The sequence below is a fragment of the Grampus griseus genome (genome assembly GCF_964374135.1).
Source record: "Grampus griseus genome assembly, chromosome: 13".
Taxonomy (NCBI): Eukaryota; Metazoa; Chordata; class Mammalia; order Artiodactyla; family Delphinidae; genus Grampus; species Grampus griseus.
This window is the reverse complement of record NC_139007.1, coordinates 81,105,142-81,127,677: the sequence shown is the minus strand read 5'-3', so window position 1 is coordinate 81,127,677 and position 22,536 is coordinate 81,105,142. Positions and strand designations below refer to the sequence as shown.

General features: G+C 43.9%; 2 protein-coding genes across 3 annotated transcripts in view; one reads left to right on the top strand and one right to left on the bottom strand.

Annotated features, from left to right (window-relative positions):
- Window positions 1–78, top strand: part of SLC22A2 (solute carrier family 22 member 2) — a gene marked incomplete at both ends in the record, with an annotated part of 30,288 nt that extends 30,210 nt beyond the window's left edge. Inside the window, one exon of the mRNA XM_082668814.1 lies at window positions 12–78. Coding sequence (XP_082524940.1) covers window positions 12–78 — 67 coding nt within the window. The remainder of the gene's footprint in view (window positions 1–11) is intronic.
- A 17,917-nt stretch (window positions 79–17,995) lies between these two features.
- LOC309831573 (solute carrier family 22 member 1) overlaps window positions 17,996–22,536 on the bottom strand; it is a 31,301-nt gene continuing 26,760 nt past the window's right edge. Inside the window, exons 9-11 of one of the 2 annotated variants that reach the window (XM_082668811.1) lie at window positions 22,190–22,302; window positions 20,906–21,005; window positions 18,003–18,396 (exon numbers count right to left, since the gene is read on the bottom strand). In XM_082668811.1, coding sequence (XP_082524937.1) covers window positions 18,288–18,396; window positions 20,906–21,005; window positions 22,190–22,302 — 322 coding nt within the window. In that variant the 3' untranslated portion in view covers window positions 18,003–18,287. Of the gene's footprint in view, window positions 18,397–20,905; window positions 21,006–22,189; window positions 22,303–22,536 lie in introns of both variants that reach the window. The other variant, XM_082668812.1, reaches the window with a different exon arrangement.

The window sequence follows — 22,536 nt, the reverse complement described above, 5'->3', positions numbered from 1 at the left end:
TATTATTGCAGACCAAGAAAAAACAAAGAAAAGATGATTTACCTCCAAGTCAAGAAGCTAGACACTCCACTAAACTAAGAAGAGAGAGCTGCTCTGGTTTGCTTCGATTAAACAAGGCCAGAATCAGAGATTTCTACTCTCATCACGAAGTCCATACAACTCAACCTTACTTCTCTCTTCTCTTTGCTAACCTCGATCAATAACCAAATGGAGTTTGCTGTGCTACTGTATAAAATCTGCCTATGGGACGAGGTCCCGCACTCTTCCCTTGCTTGAACACTTTCAATGACCTCATCTTATGTAGGTACCCTAAGAGGGAATGCCTGTACTCCACTGGACCAGATATTTCCAAGGTAGATGCTAGAATGTCCCAAGGGGAGAAGTAAAAAGTCTGTCTAGGAAAGAGATAGCTTACACATGAAAAGAATGTCAAGCTTTTGTAACTTATATCAGGAGAAATCTGGCTAAGAGTTTAGGAATGAATTGTAATGATACTAGGCCCAGGAGGATGAAACATAATAATGGATCGGATCAAATTTATTGACATGAGTACTCTAAACCAAGATTCTAGATTTAGCGTGCTGGCCAGAGCACCTAGCATTAGCCCCAGCCGTTAGCAGACCAACATGAGAAAAGATATAAGAGAGTTATTTCCATAATTTGAAATAAGTTGGACTTCTTAGGCAAGAACAGAATCCAAGAGCCATAAAGTGAATGATTGATTGATCAATGTGACCACACAAAACAAGTCTAAATTCAATGAGGCTAGCTATATCACACACACCCCAAAAATAAATTTAATGGATGAGTGATGGGTTTGGGAACATATTTGCCACATATATAAAATATTCAAAAGGCTAATATCCAAAAGAAATAAAGAGCTACTAAAAATCAATAAAGAAAAGACAATCCTTTAGACAGACCATTAGAAAAAAATAATGGTCCAAGAATACAAAGTTATTCATAGAAGTAGCATTAAAAAATGGTTAAGTTAGGGACTTCCCTGGTGGTGCACTGGTTAAGAATCCACCTGTCAGTGCAGGAGACAAGGGTTTGACCCCTGGTCTGGGAAGATCCCACATGCCGCGGAGCAACTAAGCCCGTGCGCCACAACTACTGAGCCTGCCCTCTAGAGCCCGCAAGCCACAACTACTGAGGCCACGTGCCACAACTACTGAAGCTCATGCACCTAGAGCCCGTGCTTCACAACAAAGAGCAACCCTTGCTCGACACAACTAGAGAAAGCCCATGCGCAGAAAGGAAGACCCAACACAACCAAAAATAAATAAATGAATGAATAAAAATAAAAAATAAAATAAAACTTCAAAAAAATGGTTAAGGTATATCAAAAAAGATGTGCACCCTCACTGTTAGTCAGGGAAATACAAATAACAGTGAAATATTTTTCACTCATCAGATTAATTAATAAAATTAATAGAACTTAATAAAATCGGAAATATCAAGTATGGATGAGGATATGAAGAAACTTTCATGCATTGCTGGCAGGAGTATTGATTGGCACCTTCTTTAGGGAAGCGATTTGGCAGTGTCCATCAATAGTAGAAATGCACACGTCTGTGACCCAACAATTTCACCCCTAGGTATCTATCTTTGAGAAACACAAATGTGTACACAGAGGCATCTCAGAGGTATTCATTGCATCACTTGTTGATGACAGCGAAAGCTGGAAATAACTAACGTCCTTAACTATGAGGAGTGCTTAAATAAACAAAATATCGACTTAACCGTTAAAAAGGAATGAAAACGATGTGTATCTACTCCATAGAAAGACCTCCATGATGAAGGGCAAAGGTGAGTTTTGGAATAATAATGTAGGAATGATCGGATGTACATCTACTAATGATCTAGGGGGAGGAGGAATGGGACTGGGCAGTGCACCAGGAAAGATTTTAGATTTTTCTGTAATTCTTGCACTTTTACGTTTTCATGTGCATGTCCATGGCATGTTCATACTGTTGTTAAAAATAAATGATTAACTCTGGAAAATAGTTCAGCAGTTTCTTAAAAAAACTAAACATGCACTCACAATATCACCCAGCAATTGGACTCCTGGGCATTTATCCCAGAGAAAGGAAATCATATATCCACACAAAATTCCATACACAATTGCTCATTGCAGTTTTTATCTATAATAGACAAAATATGCAAATGACCAAAATGCCCCTCATACCAAGGAATACTCCTCAACAAGAAAAGCAACAAAGCAACAGTACACGGACAACTTGAATGGATATCAAGGGCATTATGCTGAGTGATAAAAGCCAATCTCAAAGCAAAATTATTGAGATGGAGAACAGATTAGTGGTTAATTACGGTAGTGGTTCCCTAAACCTACATGAGTGATAAAATGACATAGATCCATATTCACATACTGCATCAATGTCAGTTTCCTGGTTTTGATATTATACTTTAATTATGTAAGATGTAACCATTGGGGCAAATTAGGTGAAGGGGACCCAGGACCTCTCTGTACTATCTTTGCAACTTCCTGTAAATCTATAGTTATTTCAAAATAAAATTTTTGAAAATAAATGATTAAAAGTACAATATTTTTAAAAATTAAATCCTATGGGGACCCAGAAGAGGCCATTTCTCTACAGCAATGTTTCTTAACGTTAGTGATCAAAATGCCTTTGAAATACAAAGAAAACTACAGTTCCTCTGTCCAGAAAAATACATACCCCAAATCTGCATACACTTTCACAGGTTTTACCAATCCCTCACTCAGTTAAGAACTCTTACTGTAGACACAGGGTTCAGTCCATAAGCCAAATCCAGACCACTGCCTGTTTTTTAAATAAAGTTTTATTGGCACACAGCCACACCCATTCACTTCTATACCCTCTATGGCGGCTTTGCAGTGACAGCAGCAGAGTGAGTTGTTGCTACAAAGATTCTCTGACCCACAAACCTTAAAAGATTTACTATCTGGCCCTTTATGGAGAAAGTCTGCTGACCCCTAGGTAGAATTCCACCTCTTGTAAACTGAAAGAAACATTGGAATAAAAACATAATAAGAGCACAGAGAGGGCAATACAATTAATGTTCTAAAATCCGCATTCCCTTTTCTGTGTGCCTGGAATGCAACAGCATGTTTTTGTAGGCAGGCAAACAGGCAAGAAGTCAGATGAAAAGTGGCAGTTTGGAAAGAAGAAGAGCTGACATTTTGTCAGTGTGCTCGTGGACATGGCCCCCTGTGGATCCCTCCCTATGCCCTGAGGTGGGCTGGGCTGCAACCTCCAGGCTGGACCCAGCAGCCGCGGGGTGTGTTCTGGGGGTGGTGATCCCAAAAAGCCCCAACACCCTTGAGGAAAAGAAATGGGTTGGCTGTGTAAACTGGGAGAGGCAGCTTGTGAATGGGAGAGGCAGCTTATGAATGGAAGGGCAGGGGACCACTCTATCTATGTTGTAAGATGTGCTCAGCAGAATCCCCATTACCTAACATCCCAGTCATCAAACACTATTATTTTAATTTAACCTAAAACAAAAAGAACATATTTCTATTTCTTCAACGACAGATGAAGATCTTTTCTTTAAGTGTAGGCCTGCTGATAGGAGTTCTACGTGCTCTTTCTTGCATAAACCTAATGCATTGTTTATGATTTGCAATTTGGGTCTCTTTAAACTAGAGCCAGAACTCAAAACACTTTGAAACAACCTGAATCCAAAATCCCAGATTCTTACTACACTTTTTCTAACATTTGACTTGCCCACATTTAGATGACATTTTTAGGCACTCATTTCACTGAATATCAAGAAGACATTTAATTTACTTTAATCAAATTATAATAAAAATGCATTTTCACCTTCCTATTTCATCAGGTTACATGATGTTATCAAATTAGGTAATTACAATACCAAGTTCAATGAGAAAAAACAGATTTAGGAACAAATCTAACTGATCCTTCATCAGCCTGTAACTCAACTAGGAGATGCAGCTGGGTGGGCACATTAGAATGTGGCCACCTAGCCGAGCTGAGGAGTCATCGGCTGGTTTTGCTACCCAACACAAGTCGATGTGCCCAACGCACAGTGAGGCCAAACAAACTGGAACGTCAGAGTTTGGAGCAGAGAAAGGTTTTATTGCAGGGCCAAGTAAGGAGAATGGGTGGCCCATGCCCCCCAAACTCCCCCCCCCCCCCAGCTCCCTGAAGGATTTCAGCAAAGCATTTTTAAAGACAAGATTGTGGGGGGTGGGGGGCAGTGGCAGGTTTGGTGATCAGCTCTTGCACAGTTCTCTGACTGGTTGATGTTGAGGGAACAGGGCAGTGTCACAGGGGTTAGCATTGACAGTCCTTAGGCGCCAGTAGGTCTGGGGGCTACGTGATCATCAAGTAGTTAATTTCTTCCATTTGGTGGTGTTTTTTAGCATCTGAAAAACTCAGGAAATACGCATGAGATACTATTATCTGGGTACTTCAGAGAGGAGCTACAGCAGAGGATATGGGGGAGGGTGTCTGTCCCAGAAAGGCCCCACAGGGTCCTGCTCAGTTACAGTTGCACAGAGAGGTGGTGTGCCGGTCAGGGTTCCCCAGAGAAAACAGAACCAGTGGAAGATATACACATACACGAAAGGAAACTTTGGCTTACACGATGGTGGAGTTTGAGAAATCCCACGATCTACTGTCAGCAAGCCAGACACCCAGGAAAGCCAGTGGTGCCACTGAGTCCCAGTCTGAAGGCCTGAGAACCAGGGGAGCCGATGCTGTAACTCCCAGGCCCAGTGCAGAAGACAGACGTCCCAGCTCAACAGCAGGCAGGAAGGGCGGATGGCAGGCAGGGGACAACCCTCCCTTCCCCTGCTACTTTTTCTGCTCAGTCTCTCCATGGATTGGATGCTACCCACCCACGCTGGGGAGAGCCGTCCACTTTACTGAGTCCACCGCTTCCAACACTAATCTCATCTGGAAACACCCTCACAGACTCACCCAGGTATCATGTTTAATCTGGACACAAAATCATCACAGAGGGCTCATCCTGTAAACCGGTTTAGTAGAGGCTGGTTTCATGAGCTTCTCCTAAGCCCAATGCTGGGAGTTTAAACAAAACATAGAATCTTCTTTTCTTCTCTCACGCAAGACTCGACAAATAGGACAATGTGTATAAAACACTACCACCCGAACTGCACCCAAAGAATAAAACTCTCTTCCCTTTTCCCTTTCGGCCGCTTTTAGTACAAGATCCATGATTAACAAGGACTCTGAAGCCGTGAGCTGGACTGACCCCCATTAAGTTCTGGAATCATAGGTGACTTGGCAAAGACTTCTTTTCCAAACGAGTCTGACTCTATGTTATGTCACCAGGCAAATGGGTCTTGGGCTCAAGTGCACCTTCAGATGTCTTTGGCAACAATTTGTTTAAGGCGGGAAGATGTGGAGTGAGAGGTGTACACATCCATCGCTCTCCAGCTGCTGTAATTTTCAGGTTTGTGTGATATCAATGCGCCTTCGCGCTGTGTCTTCCCTGCCTGGAGTCCAGCACATCTTGCACCAGGAGTGCTTTTCTCCAAGCATAAATCTCACAAACATACCACCTCTATCACGACTGGTCCTGGCAAAGTTGAGGCATCCACGTTCCGGGTGCCCTTGTCCCTGGGCCGCCTCTCTTCCCTCCCCACACCCACTCTTCCTGGCCAATCCAGGGCCCTTTGACACCAAGCAATCTCCCCTCTGGTGCCTCATCGAAAGAGAGGCACTCTGTGACCCAGAATCTTAGGGCTCTCCTGGGGAGCGACCCGTGGGAGCAGAGGGCATTAATCCTGGAAACCAGCCTGGCTGTGCTGTAGAAACTAGTGGTCTCCATCCCAGTGCCATTGGTCCTTCAATCACTTCAGTGCTCGTGTGCCCAGAAACTCCTAAAAAGCAATGACCCCGAACACCAGGTGCTGGCTGGGATTTCCAAGTCATTGGCCCCAGCCCAGAACTCCCTTCCCAGCTCCAGATGTCCTGAGGGTTCCTTGTAGCCAGCATTTCTTTTTGAGATTTTACTGCCAATGACAAAAATGTTTATCATCTTTAGATTTTGATAAGAAGAAGAATTCTGAAAAGGTCCATATTCATCTTTTGCTTGCACAATATATTGGCTTAGAAAATATGCATATTTTCTAAGCCAACTCTCATCCCCAGGAAAACTTGTGGAATGTTACAGGTATTTACCCCCAAACAGATGTTCAGTGATAATTTTCATGTCAGGCAGAGCTACAAGGGTCAGAAACCGTAGGAGGAGTGAGCCTACCCAGACGCTGAGCCCCGGAGGTCATAGCCCAGCAGGGGCCCAGTTCAAACACAACAAACAGGTACTGTAAGTAGGACCGTGCCTGGAATGTCCCTCATCACTAGAGGGCTAACCACAGACTACTAACCACAGTGCAGTCCGAGTGTGCAGGTCTTCTCTACTTGGGAGTTACGGGTTACTGAATAATAGCGCCAGCATGACGCCAGGCGTCAGGATGAGATGAACAAAATGGATGGGGGCTTTGACTTCATGGGCGATGGAGGAAGTGACCTGGTAATGACAGCACAGTGTGGAGAGTGTGCCTGGGGACAAACAGGAAGGAAATGCCTGCGCTCCCAAAGTCAGAGCTGGGCCTGCTTCCTGAATGGGGACAGGTCTCCTTGGGGAGCTGACACTTAGCTACAGTTCCAGGAATCTGCAGACAAAGGAGAAAGTGCGTTCCATGTGGAGATGGCAGCAGGTTTGGGGAAAATACCCTGGGTGGCTGAGGTTCAGTGTGTGCAGGAAGTGGACAGGCAGGCAGAGTGGCCAGGGGTGTTGACCTTGACCTTGTGGGCAGAGAGTCGGGCAGGGAGAGTTGGGCTGGGCAGCCGGAGGCATGTGGAGCCGCCAAGTGCTGGCCCGAGGAGGGGCTGAGAGAGGGAGGCCGATGAGAGAGAGATTTAGGGAGGAAAGCAAAAGGATGGCTATTAGATGTGGGGGCAGAGGCTAAAGAGGCATTTCAGAAGAGTCTAGCAGTGTGACTTATCCCGTAACAATCTAAGAAAACAGACACACTAGAAACTAACTGCACATGCTCGGCAGCCCGGGGACACTTCACAAAGGGGCAAATGTCCAGGAGCCGGTCTAGATGTCCTGAGACTGTTGGTAGCTTAGAGCACCACACAGTAATTTTTGTCCACAAAACAACCATAAATCGTAAAAACAGTTTCAAGTATTTTCAAGTACTCTTTCAGAAAGCAAGAAAAAACAGAAAACATTTTAGAAACGCTTCGATCCAAAAATGGTTCAAAGAGAAATAGCGTTAAGATTGAGAGTACGGGGCTTCCCTGGTGACGCAGTGGTTGGGAGTCTGCCTGCCGATGCAGGGGACACGGGTTCGTGCCCCGGTCCGGGAAGATCCCACATGCCGCGGAGTGGCTGGGCCCGTGAGCCATGGCCACTGAGCCTGCGCGTCTGGAGCCTGTGCTCCGCAACGGGAGAGGCCACAACAGTGAGAGGCCCGCGTACCGCAAAAACAAAAGAAAAAAAAAAAGATTGAGAGTAGGGATAATAATAAATTTTCTTCTTCATAATTTTGGCATTTCCTCGATTTTCTGTAATGCATGTGTTTTTTTAAAATATTTGTTAGGGACTTCCCTGGTGGCGTAGTGGTTAAGAATCCACCTGCCAATGCAGGGGACACAGGTTCAAGCCCTGCTCTGGGAAGATCCCACATGCCACAGAGCAACTAGGCCCATGTGCCACAACTACTGAGACTGTGCTCTAGAGCCCACAAGCCACAGCTACTGAGCCCACGAGCCACAACTACTGAAGCCTGTGCCCCTAGAGTCCGTGCTCTGCAACAAGAGAAGCCACCGCAATGAGAAGCCTGCACACCGCAACGAAGAGTAGCCCCCACTCGCCGCAACTAGAAAAAGCACACACGCAGCAACAAAGACCCAACACAGCCTAAATAAATAAATAAATAAAGTTTAAAAATATATATATTTCTTAGTCAGTATTTGCTGCCTACAAAAGTACATATGTGACAGATGGGTCACTGATAAAAGTTTCCTTCCCGAATCCATTCCTGGTCCAGCGCCCATCACACCAAAGATAACAACTGTTCCAGATTTTGTCTCTCTCATTTCCTTGCTTTTAATGTTTATCACACACACACATGCATACACACACACACACACACACACACACACTCACGTATGTATGCATCCTGTTAGAAAACAAAATTCCCCTGAGTAAATCTTAAAGATCTAATTGGCTTTATTGAACAATTCATACATGAGCCTGTGTCCCATCCATCGTGTACAGGGGTGCTCCAAAGGGTGACAGAAAGGGAAACTTTCTAAAGGCAGGACAAGGAAGTCATAAACAGAAAATAGGATTATTTCAGATTAGGTCAACTTCCTTTGGTGAAAGAGGGGTCTTATTAGGTGGGCTACCTCACCTTCATTTGGGGGGATAGAGAGGGCCCATGTGACAGATTCCCTCACTGGTACTGACCAGAAAATCCCTGATTGACAGGTTAAGGCTGTATTTCTGGGGGAGTTTGAAGCTTCACTTAAGTTAGGTATTAAGCTCTGGTTTGGTGGCCTGACCTAGCGTCAGTGACTCCATTTTGGGTCTGTGGTCTTCTTTTATCAATCTCTACTTTATTTTTTTTAATATATTTTTTAACTGTATTGAAGCATAGTTGATTTCAATCTCTTTCTTTTCATCTCTGTTGTGTATTTCATTACTTTCTGCTTTTATCTTTATCTTCATTTTTCTTACTTTGGGTTTATTCTGTGGTTCTTTTTCTAATTCCCTATTCTGAATAACCATTTAGACTCTGAGCCTCAACCATCATGAATAACTAGGATATTGGCTGATTCTTGTCTGGGAGGCTGCTCCCACCTGGGAAGCGTTCGCCACATCCCCACATCCTGTGTCCCTGTCCCATGTTCCCTGGCTGGGACCCTCACACTCAGAACGTAACTGGGAGACAGTCCCAAAGCTCCATCCCCTCTCACAGGCTCTGTTAGGCCCCTTATCAACATGGGTTGGTACAAAATACACAAAAATATTTTCCCACAGCCGACAATGTGGGTTGCTTTTTTCTTTGAGCCGTGCTGAGTTGGGAGGCCAGGAAAACATCTGTTCCTGGGTCTTCAAAGGAGAGCAGCCACTGGTGCTTTCTGGGGACCCCTCCAAAGCCAAGCCCTGCTGTCTCTAATTTTCCTACGTGGGAATAGACTGCCCCGGGTGACACACTGACGCATCATCATCTCAGCTCAAACACGTAATGGTTTTCTCTCTTCTAGGGCCAAGAGAACGCTATTCAACGTGAAGTGCAGCGGGGATAGTAATTAATTTAATGAGAGGACAAAGGGAAACTCTAAAAAAGAGATTCCCCCTCCCTCCTTTTAAATTTGGCTCCAGAGAACGTGGCCAAGTTCAACTAGTGAGTGATTCTTTCTAAAGCATCCCAGAGAAGGGGGGATTGGTCAAGTGTTCCTAGGGAAAGGAAGTCCCATTAAACCGATTAAACAGGGTTCTCCAACAGATCAAACTAGGTAAGTCATTGCGATGGAGTGAAGAGACAGTAGAAGATAAAGAGGGAAGACAGTGTCAGAGAGAAGTGAGGAAGGCCAGAGAGAGAGAGAGGCTTGACTTGTCTTTACTGCTGTTACTTTGTGTCTGCAACTGCAGTAAAGCTGAGGCAGTAGACAGGAGTGCTTAAGAGCTGGGATAGTGTAGCGATGAGAGCTTTCCATTTACTAGCTATGTGATGTACATTTAAAGACTTTTGCCGCATGTATCAAATTGTCCTTCAGAATGTGTTACGAGTTAATTCCACCAACACTACCCGGGAGAGTGTGCTTTTCCGTGTCCGCATCCCCACACACGGTTTCTCTCTCGCTCACTCACTCTCTCTCACCCCCCTCCACACACACACACACGCACACGCACCACTGACACACACAGTTTTGCCAAGTTGATCAGCAAAAGGTCACACCTCATGGCTGTTTACCCTGCGTTTCGTTGAGCAGTGAGGTTGAGCATGTTTTCATATTTCTTGGCAATTTTCTTTTTACTGTAACGTGACTATTTTTGTCCTTTGCCCATTTTCCCTTTGGGATCTTCCACTTTTCCTTATTAATAGGCAAGATCCTCTTATATATGAAGAATATTAACACTTTGATTGGCATGGAATCCTCAATTTTAGTTTCTTATTTTAGTTTCTTATTTGGGATTTTTCACATATAGAAATGTTTTTAGAATTTCAGTGGACAAATCTATGTGTGGTTTCCTTTATGGTTTCTTGATTGGTATTATATGTAGAAGGTCTTGCCTAAACCAAAATTATATAAATCTTGGCCTATATCATCTTCTAGTATTTTAAATGGTTTTATTTTCCACTTTTAGATAATTCAACCAGAATGTACTTGATGTAAATTGGAGGGCATTGTTGGAATTCCCCACCTTCTAGGGGTGTTCAGGATTGTCTCCATGCTTGTGGGGTAACTTTGGTGTGATTAGATTGGAAGGTCTTTTGTCTCGATCCAGTAATTCTGGATATCACCATATCTCTGCCATCTGGAAGGGGCTCCCTGCCCCACTTCCTCTTCCCACACTGCCAGCTTCACCCAGATTCCATTCCCCAGCAAAGCACTCCTCTGCTTTCTGTGGAACTCAGACGAAGCCCCAAGTTTAGGGGTAAAACAAAAGGAGACGTCATATCGAATATTCTGCATCTGCGTATCGCATCGAGGGTTTCTGCTTTCCTTGACTTTTTTTTTTTAACATCTTTATAATTGCTTTACAATCGTGTGTCAGTTTCTGCTTTATAACAAAGTGAATCAGTTATACATATATATATGTCCCCATTTCTCTTCCCTCTTGCGTATCCCTCCCTCCCAACCTCCCTATCCACAGCCAGCCCCCCCACCCCACCCCCACCCCGCTCTAGGTGGTCACAAAGCACCGAGCTGATCTCCCTGTGCTATGCGGCTGCTTCCCACTAGCTACCTATTTTATGTTTGGTAGTGTATATATGTCCACCCCTCTCTCTCACTTCGTCCCAGCTTACCCTTCCCCCTCCCCGTGTCCTCAAGTCCATTCTCTAGTAGGTCTGCACCTTTACTCCTGTCTTGCCCCTAGGTTCTTCTGACCATTTTCTTTCTCTTTTTCTTTTTTTTTTTAGATTCCATATATATGTGTTAGCATGAGGTATTTGTTTTTCTCTTTCTGACTTACTTCACTCCATATGACAGTCGCTGGGTCCATCCACCTCACTACAAATAACTCAATTTTGTTTCTTTATATGGCTGAGTAATATTCCATTGTATATATGTGCCACATCTTCTTTATCCATTCATTTGTTGATGGACACTTAGGTTGTTTCCATCTCCGGGCTATTGTAAATAGTGCTGCAATGAGCATTTTAGTACATGACTCTTTCTGAATTATGGTTTTCTCAGGGTATATGCCCAGTGGTGGGATTGCTGGGTCATATGGTAGTTCTATTTGTAGTTTTTTAAGGAACCTCCATACTGTTCTCCATAGTGGCTGTATCCATTTACATTCCCACCAACAGTGCAAGAGGGTTCCCTTTTCTCCACACCCTCTCCAGCATTTATTGTTTGTAGATTTTTAAATGATGGCCATTCTGACTGGTGTGAGGTGATACCTCACTGTAGTTTTGACTTGCATTTCTCTAATGATAAGTGATGTTGAGCATTCTTTCATGTGTTTGTTGGCAGTCTGTATATCTTCTATGGAGAAATGTCTATTTAGGTCTTCTGCCCATTTTTGGATTGGGTTGTTTGTTTTTTGATATTGAGCTGCATGAGTTGCTTGCTCACCATTGCCACACTTCTCCTCGTTCTAGCAGAATTTCTCAAGCTCATCTCCTAATTCACTAATTTGGTTTTCTGTAGTATTCAGTGTGCTCTTTGTTACCTCTGTTGGTGTTCCAGATTTTTTCTTCTAAAAGTAATACAGTAAGTCACCTACATACAAACAAGTTGGGTTCCGAGAGCGCGTTCGAAGTCCAATTTGTTCCTAAGTCCAACAAAGTTAGCCTAGGTACCCAACTAACACAATCGGCTACACAGTACTGTGCTGTAATGGGTATATAATACTTTTCACAAAAACATACATAAAAACAAACACAAAAAATAAAGAAAACATTTTTAATCTTACAGTACAGTACCTTGAAAGGTACAGTAGTACAGTACAACAGCGGGCATCCAGGGGCTGGCATCGAGTGAACAGCAAGAAGAGTTACTGAATGGAGGAGGGAGAGTAGGTGGGAGATGGTAGAGCTGAAGGATCGTCAGCAACAGGAGATGGAGGGCGAGCTGCAATGTCACGCTCGCCTGACTTTGATGGAACCGACGTTCACCTCTTTGAAAGTTCGCAACTTGAAGGTTCATACGTAGAGGACTTACTGTATATCTATTAAAAATTTCTTTTCCCGGGCTTCCCTGGTGGCGCAGTGGTTGAGTCCACCTGCCGATGCAGGGGACACGGGTTCGTGCCCCGGTCCGGGAAGATCCCACATGCCGCGGAGCGGCTGGGCCCGTGAGCCATGGCCGCTGAGCCTGCGCGTCCGGAGCCTGTGCTCCGCAACGGGAGAGGCCACAACAGTGAGAGGCCCGCGTACCGCAAAAAAAAAAAAAAAAAAAAAAAATTTCTTTTCCCTCTTCATGACTCCATAATCTTCTAGAAACTGGGAGAGGACATGAATTAGGGATTTTCTTGAATTTTCTCCTTTTTGTGGGGGGAACTCTTTTAAAAGGAAACATTCGCTGATAGCTCACTTTTTGTGTTTGTCACTTTGGCTTGAACTCCTAAATCTTTCTAATATTTGGTTACGTTTTCTCTGCTGATTTCTTTTTTGAATATGAAATCTCCTTTTTTTCCCCCTAGAATTAATAACTAAGGTAGTTTCCTGGATTGTGTTTCTTGTTATTAAATGGAAATGTCACCACCACATTCACACAAGCAGAATGTGTGGGTCACTCTTCAAAGTTTGGGGGTACAGACAAGTGGATATTAGAACAGTTTTAATTCACTGCAAAATGGGTTTGCCCCCCATCTCCAGCCAGACTGCACTTTGATTCTCTGGCTCACAATGAGATGGAAATGTCCTGGCATCAAGAGTCTGATGTTGGGGCTTTCCCTGGTGGCACAGTGGTTAAGAATCTGCCTGCCAAAGCAGGGGACACGGGTTCGAACCCTGGTCTGGAAAGATCCCACATGTCACAGAGCAACCAAGCCCATGCACCACAACTACTGAACCCCTGGGCCTAGAGCCCGTGCTCCGCAACAAGAGAAGCCGCCGCAATGAGAAGCCCGCGCCCCACAACAAAGAGCAGCCCCTGCTCGCCGCAACTGGAGAAAGCCTGTGCGCAGCAATGAAGACCCAACACCGCCAAAAATAAGTAAATAAATAAATTTATTTTTTTTAAAAGTCTGATGTTGGTTAAAGGGTTCCACCCACCCATTTTTTCTGATTAAGTGTGACACCTAAACAGTATCTCAATATTACTTGAGTTGCTTTCAGCCTTCTGCATGGGAATTGGAAAATTACAAGAGCAGATGGGAGGCCCTGCTCCCAAAATTACAGCAACAGTGGGAGCTGTTGTTCCCACTAGAAGCAGACAAATAAAATAGTGTGCCCGCTGCCTAGAGCTGAAACTTGGGAACTGGGGGGCCATCCCACTCCAGCAATTGAAAGTTAAGAAGGCAGAATTTGTAGCTTCATAAAGAAATTCACTCACAGCCTCCCAGAGTTTTAATGTCAACAAATCTTACTGGACAAGAACAGTAAACTAAGACACAATTCTCTGCCTAAATAGATTTAGGAAGGGGTGTTACAACCAGGGGGCAGAAAAGAACATCAAATAAAACGATTTACATGTATTTTTAATCCTTCCTCAGAAGAGAGAAGGGATATACACTTTTCAGGAACCAAGGTATAAATGTATACATATTCTCTATCTGAGAAAAGAGGAAAACATTTTTTACAGAATTACTTAAACTAAATTAGCTCGGGGGGTGGGGAGGTTACGTTCAAGTCTTTCTGCATCCGGTTGTCCTGTGTGACTTCACTTCCTTTGAAAATTACTTAAATCATTTGTTTATTGGTTTAGTTTGTCTCCCCCAACTAGCACTTAAGTTCTATAAGAGCAAGAGATTTTGTTTCTTCTTCTCTAACTGGATTCCCAGTACCTAAACTGTCTGGCACATAATAGATGGTTTGTTAACGACTGCTAAGTGAATTAATGGTTGGATTGATGGATTGATGAATTGATGGAAGCAGTTAAGACACTTCTTGAGGCATAGCATGCCTTGATTTTGGCCTTTATTTATCCAAGACAAAATAAAAGTCTGGGGATATGGGTGAGAGAAGCCCATTTGTGCAGCCTGACAATAATGATTATCGGATAATGACCCAATTCCTAGGTAAGAGCATTTTTACCTAGGGTCATTAATTCATTCACTGTATTTCTTTGGTGTTGATTTTTTTTGTCTTTACCAAGTATGTCATTTTTCTTTAACTTACAATTAATTAGCATCTCTGCATCCTTCTGTGCAGTGGCTCTCACACATGCATTGCCAGAAACTATGCTACTTTGACTGAATTAACCAGGATTCCTGCACCAAATGTTAGAATTACCCAGCCTTTTCCCACAGATAGTGGTGGTCCAACATCGCACAACTGTCTTTTAGAGCAAAGCCAGCACAGAACAAGATTTCAAGGGCCACTTGTATGTCTTCCATGAGCCTTTGGGATGAGATGGAAATCCATCTTTCTTGTTAGAGGACAGCCTTTGGTTTAGGACCTGGAACTCCAGTGGTCAGATGCAGTGGGTTGTGTCTCCAGCTTTTAACAATCACAACCATGTCAGGAGCAGCTGGTCCACAGGGACCGTACTGGAAAAAGAAAAATCTTCAAGAGTCTCCCAATTTCAAATGACAGTGGGTCATCAGTTTTATTTCCCAAATCCCTGGACAATATTTTTCCATGCCCTTGAATTGGGTCATAGGTTTTTCTTTTTTTCTGTGTTTAATTTTTATTGGAGTAGAGTTGATTTACAATGTCGTATTAGTTTCAGGTGTACAGCAAAGTGAATCAGTTATACATGTACATATATCCACTCTTTTTTAGATTCTTTTCCCGTATAGGTCATTACAGAGTATTGAGTAGAGTTCCCTGTGCTCTACAGTAGGTCCTTATTAGTCATCTATTTTAGTCTTGGGTTTTTCACCTTATTCTGCCCCTCCCCTATTAGCCTTCCGGCTAATTGTTAGTGGATTATCATCAAGTGAGTCCCTCATATTTTCTGGAAAAAAGGAGAAGAATACATATTGTTTTAAGTGCACATGTCTGATTGTTCTCTTCCAATTCAATCATCAAGGCAACAGTTTGGACTTGCTCCTCCGTGGGGTGCGACGCAATCCCGTGAAGGTGGGCTTCACCAGGTCTCGCTGGGCCATGGCCCCTTCACTGTCTTCACCCTCCCTGATCATGTCCACAAGAGCAGGAGGAAGTGGGGAGAGCCCATGTCTGCAAAAATTTCAGAATTTTTCAGGGTGCTGGCCTGGGATTTATAGTGCCACTTGAAGGTTTGACTCTAATTACTATTAGAGTGTGATAGATAAGGTAGGAAGGAACAGTCTCGTAATTTCCATCTTTTCAGGATGAATTAAGAAATTGTATCACTTTGAAATATTATTATTTTTTTAATCTTTGAAGGTGATAATTCCATGACTGTTTCTGCCCAACACACAACTGGCTTGTTGGGCAGCCAGGCCCACATCAGCAGCTACCTGTTGGCATCGTGAGTCATGGTTGGGGCAAGGCCCATGGACCTCTGTAGCCCCTCTCCATCTGCCAGCCCTCCATCCTGCTCGGGTCATCTTTTCCCATGTGGACCAAGCAAGTCTACATGCTCTATTCCTAACCTATCGTTCTCAACTTGGAATGAGTCCCTGAAAGACTTGACCTTGGTTTCCAGGTCAGTTTAATTCTGGATGGCCCACATATTTTAATTTAAAATGATAAAACCATAGACGTTATATATTTTTAGCATGTTCTCTTTCCTTCTACATCTGTTTCTGATTTATGATTGTTAATCTTGGCATTAATCTAACCGTGAGTAGCAAATTCATATTAATTGTGTTGAACAATTAATACAATGCCTTATAAACTTTATTGGAAACTCATGTGTGCTTTTTCCTTGGCTCAATTCCTATTATTTGCTCCTTTTAAGTATTATCACGGATTGTGACTCTTTTTATAGTCTCAGCTTGTTCCAATAGACTCTAATTACTGTTTTCATGATGTTGAAATTGTCCCTGCTTGGCCATTACGAGCCCTCCATATGTAGGCATCTTTGTCTGTTTAGCGTGACCTTAGTCATCCCTGACAGTCTTTGCTCTTTGGTAAAAACGTTCCCCCCACTTTTGAATTTTGAATTTTTCTTGTCCCTATAGGCCTACAAACAGCAACTCTTTCTGTTTTTTTTTTTTTTCGGTACTTTTTTTTTTTTTTCGGTACGTGGGCCTCTCACTCACAGCAACTCTTTCTGGATCTTAATTTCTTTCAAGCAAGTGTGTACGGGAGACTAAAATATGGGCGCCTGGAGTGCATATGAGATGGTCCCACTGACTCTGTCAGCAGGCAGGGCAGAGGCAGCCTCAACCACGAGCGAAATTACAAGTATTTCCAAGACACTTGGCCACAAGTTCAAATTTGGACTGAAACTAAGATTAGGCCACAAAAGCTGGCCGTACGCAGGTCAACGACCAAATGTTTAAAGGGTACTTCTTTTAATGAAGAGCTATTCTAGATTTTATTACTAATATTAATGTCTGGGGCTACGATAGCAGAGCAGATTAAAAACCAAACATTCTTTGGACAGTTAGAGACGCATGGACCTTTGGACTGGACGGCAAACTGTAGAGGGTAGATTATGAGCGCCAGTGTTTGGAGTCAGAGAGGATGTCAGCACATGGAGAAGAAGTCAGAGAGCTGGAGGATGAAGGGCCTGAAATCTAGGCCTGGAAAGAGGAGGAACTTTTTTTTTTTTTTTTTTTGGGCGGTACGCGGTCCTCTCACTGTTGTGGCCTCTCCCGTTGCGGAGCACAGGCTCCAGACGCGCAGGCCCAGCGGCCATGGCTCATGGGTCCAGCCGCTCTGCGGCACGTGGGATCCTCCCGGACTGGGGCACGTACCCGCGTCCCCTGCATCGGCAGGCGGACTCTCAACCACTGTGCCACCAGGGAAGCCCGACCACAGGTCTTTGATCATGCCACCAATTCACATTAGAATCTCTTTTCCCCCAATGTACTCCGAAGGGTGCCCAGTATGTTGCCTTTGTGGTTTGTCTCACGCTTAAAGAAATTTAAGTAAAGTTTTTGTGTACTCCAGGAATGAAATCCCTTCTTGAACCAGTTACTACTAACTCACAGTAAACTGAACTCCTCTCTTTGCTATATTTACTGTGATATTCCATAGTTGGCATGAGTTCACCTTCTAGTATCTCCAACAAGAACTAAAAGCAAGATTGAAATAGAATAAAGTATTCTTAGAATGTAAGTGGCAGAAACGTCTTCCCTAAAATAAAGCACACAGTACCTCTGGTCTCTGGAGGAGGAGCAGGTTTTATGCGTAAGCGGGACTCGGGGAGAGTTTGCTGGAGGAACCACCATGTTTAAAAACCAAGTGCCGGGCTTCCCTGGTGGCGCAGTGGTTGAGAGTCCGCCTGCCGATGCAGGGGACGCGGGTTCGTGCCCCGGTCCGGGAGGATCCCACATGCCGCGGAGCGGCTGGGCCCGTGAGCCATGGCCGCTGAGCCTGCGCGTCCGGAGCCTGTGCTCCGCAACGGGAGAGGCCACAACAGTGAGAGGCCCGCGTACTGCAAAAAAAAAAAAAAAAGTGCCCTCCAAGAAATCTACATGTTGAAATACTTTTGCCAACACAGGCACCTACAAATACAATGACATTTTCTTTCAGAGAGTGAATAAAACAATACTTATTCTAGGAAACCAGTTACGGAGGTCTCTTTTATAACAGTATTTAAATTCTATTGGACCTTCCAAATAATTTAGATAATTAAGTACCTGGTAACCACCAACAGCTTTCACTGGAAAGGATAAGTAGATAAAAGACAGCCAGGGCTTTGAGAGACTTAAAACAAAGAAAATAAAACAAAACAAAGCACAGTGTTCTTTAGAACTGATATTGACTTAGGGGCAGGCAAGTAGGAGGAAAAGCTTAGGGCTTCTGAGCAATTCTTCAGATGATAACTCTGTCCTCATCTCTGCCACCCGGTCCCCAGCGGAGCATCTCTCTCGGGTGCCTGCGAGTTGAATTCTGATGTTTGGACCTGAAGGTAAATCTTGTTTTCTTTGGGCTTTGCTTTCCTGTAGCAATCAAAAATTTAAAATCTAAGTTAAAACACATAATGGGGGACTTTCTTGGTGGCGCAGTGGTTAAGAACTCGCCTGCCAGTGCAGGGGACACGGGTTTGAGCCCTGGTCTGGGAAGATTCCACATGCCGCGGAGCAACAAAGCCCGTGCGCCGCAGCTACTGAGCCCACGTACCACAACTACTGAGCCCACGTGCCACAACTACTGAAGCCCGTGCGCCTAGAGCCCGTGCTCCACAGCAAGAGAAGCCATCGCAATGAGAAGCCCACGCACCACAACGAAGAGTAGCCCCCGCTCGCCGCAACTAGAGAAAGCCTGTGCCCAACAACAAAGACCTAGTGCAGCCAAAAATTAATTAATTAATTAATTAATCAAAATTAATTAATTCAATAAAATACATAATGGCTTGATTAAGAAACTGTTGCAAAGTTGTACCCAGGAATAAGTCTCAAAAGAAGAGGTGAGAACAAGAACAGCAGGTGACAAAGAAGACAAGGGTCAGCAGAGACCGCCAGTGACCAGTTCTGGTTCTCTGCCTGTTTTGCTATGGCCTGTGTGCTAAGAACAGTTTCTTACATTTTTAAATAGTTTTTGAAAATCAAAAGTAAAATATTATTTCTTGACACTTGGAAATTAGATGAAATCTAAATTTCAACATCCATAAATAAAGTTGTGCTGGAGCTCACAAACCCATTCGTTTGTGTCCTGTCTGTGGCTGCTTCCCTGCTGAAAGGGCAGAACTTAGCAACAGAGACAATGTCCCCGAAGCCAGAAATATTTACTCCCTGGCCCTTTAACAGGAAGAGTTTGCCAACCCTTCACATAGAGCATCTGTTGTGTTGCTGCCTCACTCCATCACCTGACAGTCAACATTCCATTTTGAAGCTGGGGACTTTGAGGGTATCTGTCATTACTTCTTTCATCTGTAGAATGGGTATGCTAATGACAGGAGCTGCCTCGCCATGTTTTGGGAGGATGGAGTGAGAAGGCACCTGAAACTCAGTGAAGCTGACGCCCTCTGTTAGCTAGAGCTACCACTACTCCCATTCCCTGGCCTTGTTTCCTGGAAAGTAGGGAAGAAGGTGTCATTGAAATGATCTCTCCGACAAGAGACTGTGGCCACTATTTATGGAATTAGGATAGTGGAGAAAGCAGATAATGAAATAAGTGATGATTATACTTTGTGCAGGGCATTATCAAGAACACAGGGTGAACAGGGAGGTGCTGGGCTCAGAGCAGAAGCCCCTGGCCTCACCTGGCAGGCCAGGAATGGCTATGAAGATGGAGTGAAGGGATAAACACAACATCTTAAAAGACAACAAAGTGCCTATTAACAAATTATAATGAAACATTTTAAAATCAGAGAGTCAGCCTTAGCTATATATGTCTACGACTTGGGACCAACAAGAAGCTTATTGCCAGCAATTACAAGATGTGTTTACAGTTAAAATAGAGTGTCTGTCCCTTATCAGCACTGAGAAATGCAGATTTCCTCAAAGCGAGGAGCTCAGAGGGCCTGAACAGGTATCGACTGTCATTAAAAGTTCAGGTTTCCGGGTTCCCCCATTCATTTACCAAGTCAGAAACCTAGAAGGCCCAGGAGTCTGCATTCTTCTGCATACTAAGTTTGAGAGTCACTGAGGAAATCACACCATATGCAAGAAGAATGGAGAGAATCTAAGATTTATTGAATACCTACTATGTGCCAGGCAATGGATTAGTCGCTATCACCTACTTTATCTCATTGAACTTTCACAGCAACCCTCTCAAGTATTATCATGGCTATTCTTCAGGTGAGGAAATGAAGGTTATAGGGGTCCATGACATTCCCAAAGTCCCTTGGCCAAGTAGGCGACCACCCCTGGACTGAACCCAGGCCCTAATGAGTCCACGGAGTCTATTCTCTACTTCCCAGGGACACGTGTGTCCTTACGGTGGGATCCAGAGAACCGAGCCTGTAACGACCACATCATCAAATGCTTTGTCTTTCTTCCTTTCCTTTTTTTTTTTTTTGCGGTACGCGGGCCTCTCATCGCTGTGGCCTCTCCCGTTGTGGAGCACAGGCTCCGGACGCGCAGGCTCAGCGGCCATGGCTCACGGGCCCAGCCGCTCCGCGGCATGTGGGATCTTCCCGGACCGGGGCACGAACCCGTGTCCCCTGCATCGGTAGGCAGACTCTCAACCACTGCACCACGAGGGAAGCCCCTTCCTTCCTTTTTTATGGCTTTAAGGGTAGGACCTGGGACTCCATTGAGCACTTGTCCCCATCATAGGAATGAAAGTTTTAAGTCATTCTTCTTTGTGAAGAAAGTCACTAAGGAATCTGAACCAACAATCGCTAAAAAGACAGAAGATTGATTTAAAAATAACTTCCAACTCAGAGCTGTTAACTCGGGGGGTGACCTAGGGACCTTGGTGCTCCATGTGCCCAGTATCACAGACAAATCATTCTATCTCACAGTTTAGACCAGATGACTGTCTGCCCCAGCGCCCAGAGCTCACCTCCGCAGGTTCTCCGCGTCCTTGATGGTCTCTGGCAAAGCGACCCCCTTGGTCTCCGGAAGAAGCAGCGTCATTCCCCCGGCAACTAGCCCCAAAGCCGCTTCAGATGAGACAGATTTCACATGGAGCCATTAGACCATGGTCAATACCATTTACATACGATGACAGCTAACTAAAGAGATGCCTAGGTAACACGCGTGTGAGGGTCACTTTTAAAAAGTTGGGAACATCTAGAAAATTAAAGCAATAGAATAACTGGGGAAATGGCAGAGTAAGAAAAGGGCATATTGTCTTTGTTTTACTTCCACATAAGTATCTAGTTCCACAGTAACTGATGTTTAAGTATTAAGGGGATTTATTGATTCAGGTACTTCAAAAACAATGTGGGACTCAATTTTGACTAGTTACTATATATACAAAATACTATATTAATTTAACATAATACAATATAGTATTTGTATATACTAACTATAATTTATATATTATCATTTATATTCAGTAACTATAATATATGTTCTATACAATAATTTGTTGTCATATATAATAATATATAATTATATAATACTTTATAACATACATTATATATAAACTATAACATTATATTACAGTTACTATATATAAATATTATGTTACCATATATACATTTGATATGGAGCCTAGGTGATATGTATGTGGGCAGTGTGGGCCTCTCTTGTTACTCATCACTCCCCATCGCCCCTCGTGGGTTCGCCTGGGCCCAGGCCTGGAAACTCTCTACATGGGCAGCCGTTTTGCCCTCCACCAAGTGGTAGGTTTGGGAAGAGGTGGGAGAGTCCCCTCCTCCTTCTCTAACCCAATATAATCAGTAACAAAGCTGATACTAAACTTTGATTCCCATTTGTCCCCCTGTGTCTGCTGTCAATTGTTAAGATCTGGAAGCAGAACAGGGATGATAATCTAGCATCTTCAAACCTCTAGCAATTACATGTTAAATATACAAAAATTGGGAGTCAAATTCGTAAGAAACCAGGAGGCTATGTCAAATGTTCTCTCCGATTCTATTCCATAGAATGAATTATTGGACTCCAGAGCCGTAGGACATAAACCTCTGGCCCCCACCTTCTAGGAACAGCATCTTATCTTCCCCGTGAGGCAAGACAGAGTGATCCAGGAGCCAATGAAAGAGCAGGGGCCATCCTTCCCTTCTGTACACTCGCTGAGGGGTACCATTTGCTCATCAAATAGTTCTCGAGTATTCACACTGAGCTGGAAACAAGGAATGATAAATGTTCCACGAAGTCTTACCAAACAAAATGAGCGGTAAGCCTTGCCAAACCTCCATCAGCCTGAAGACCAGGAAGGGGGTGATGACCCCACCCAAGTCACACAGGGAGGAACACACCATCACTCCAAGGTTCCTGATAAAATACAGAGAACAAAAAAGATGACATCTCTGTGAATCAATTTTCCAAATGATAAACTTGTTTTAAAGCAAACACACCATTCCTGAACCTCCAGGGAGGGGAGAGGGGCTGGAGATGGAGTTAATCACTGATGATTTAATCAATCACACCTACATAATGTGCCGAGAGGGTGGCACACCCCAACTCCACAGGGATAGAAGCACCTGTGCTCAGGACCCTTCCAGACCT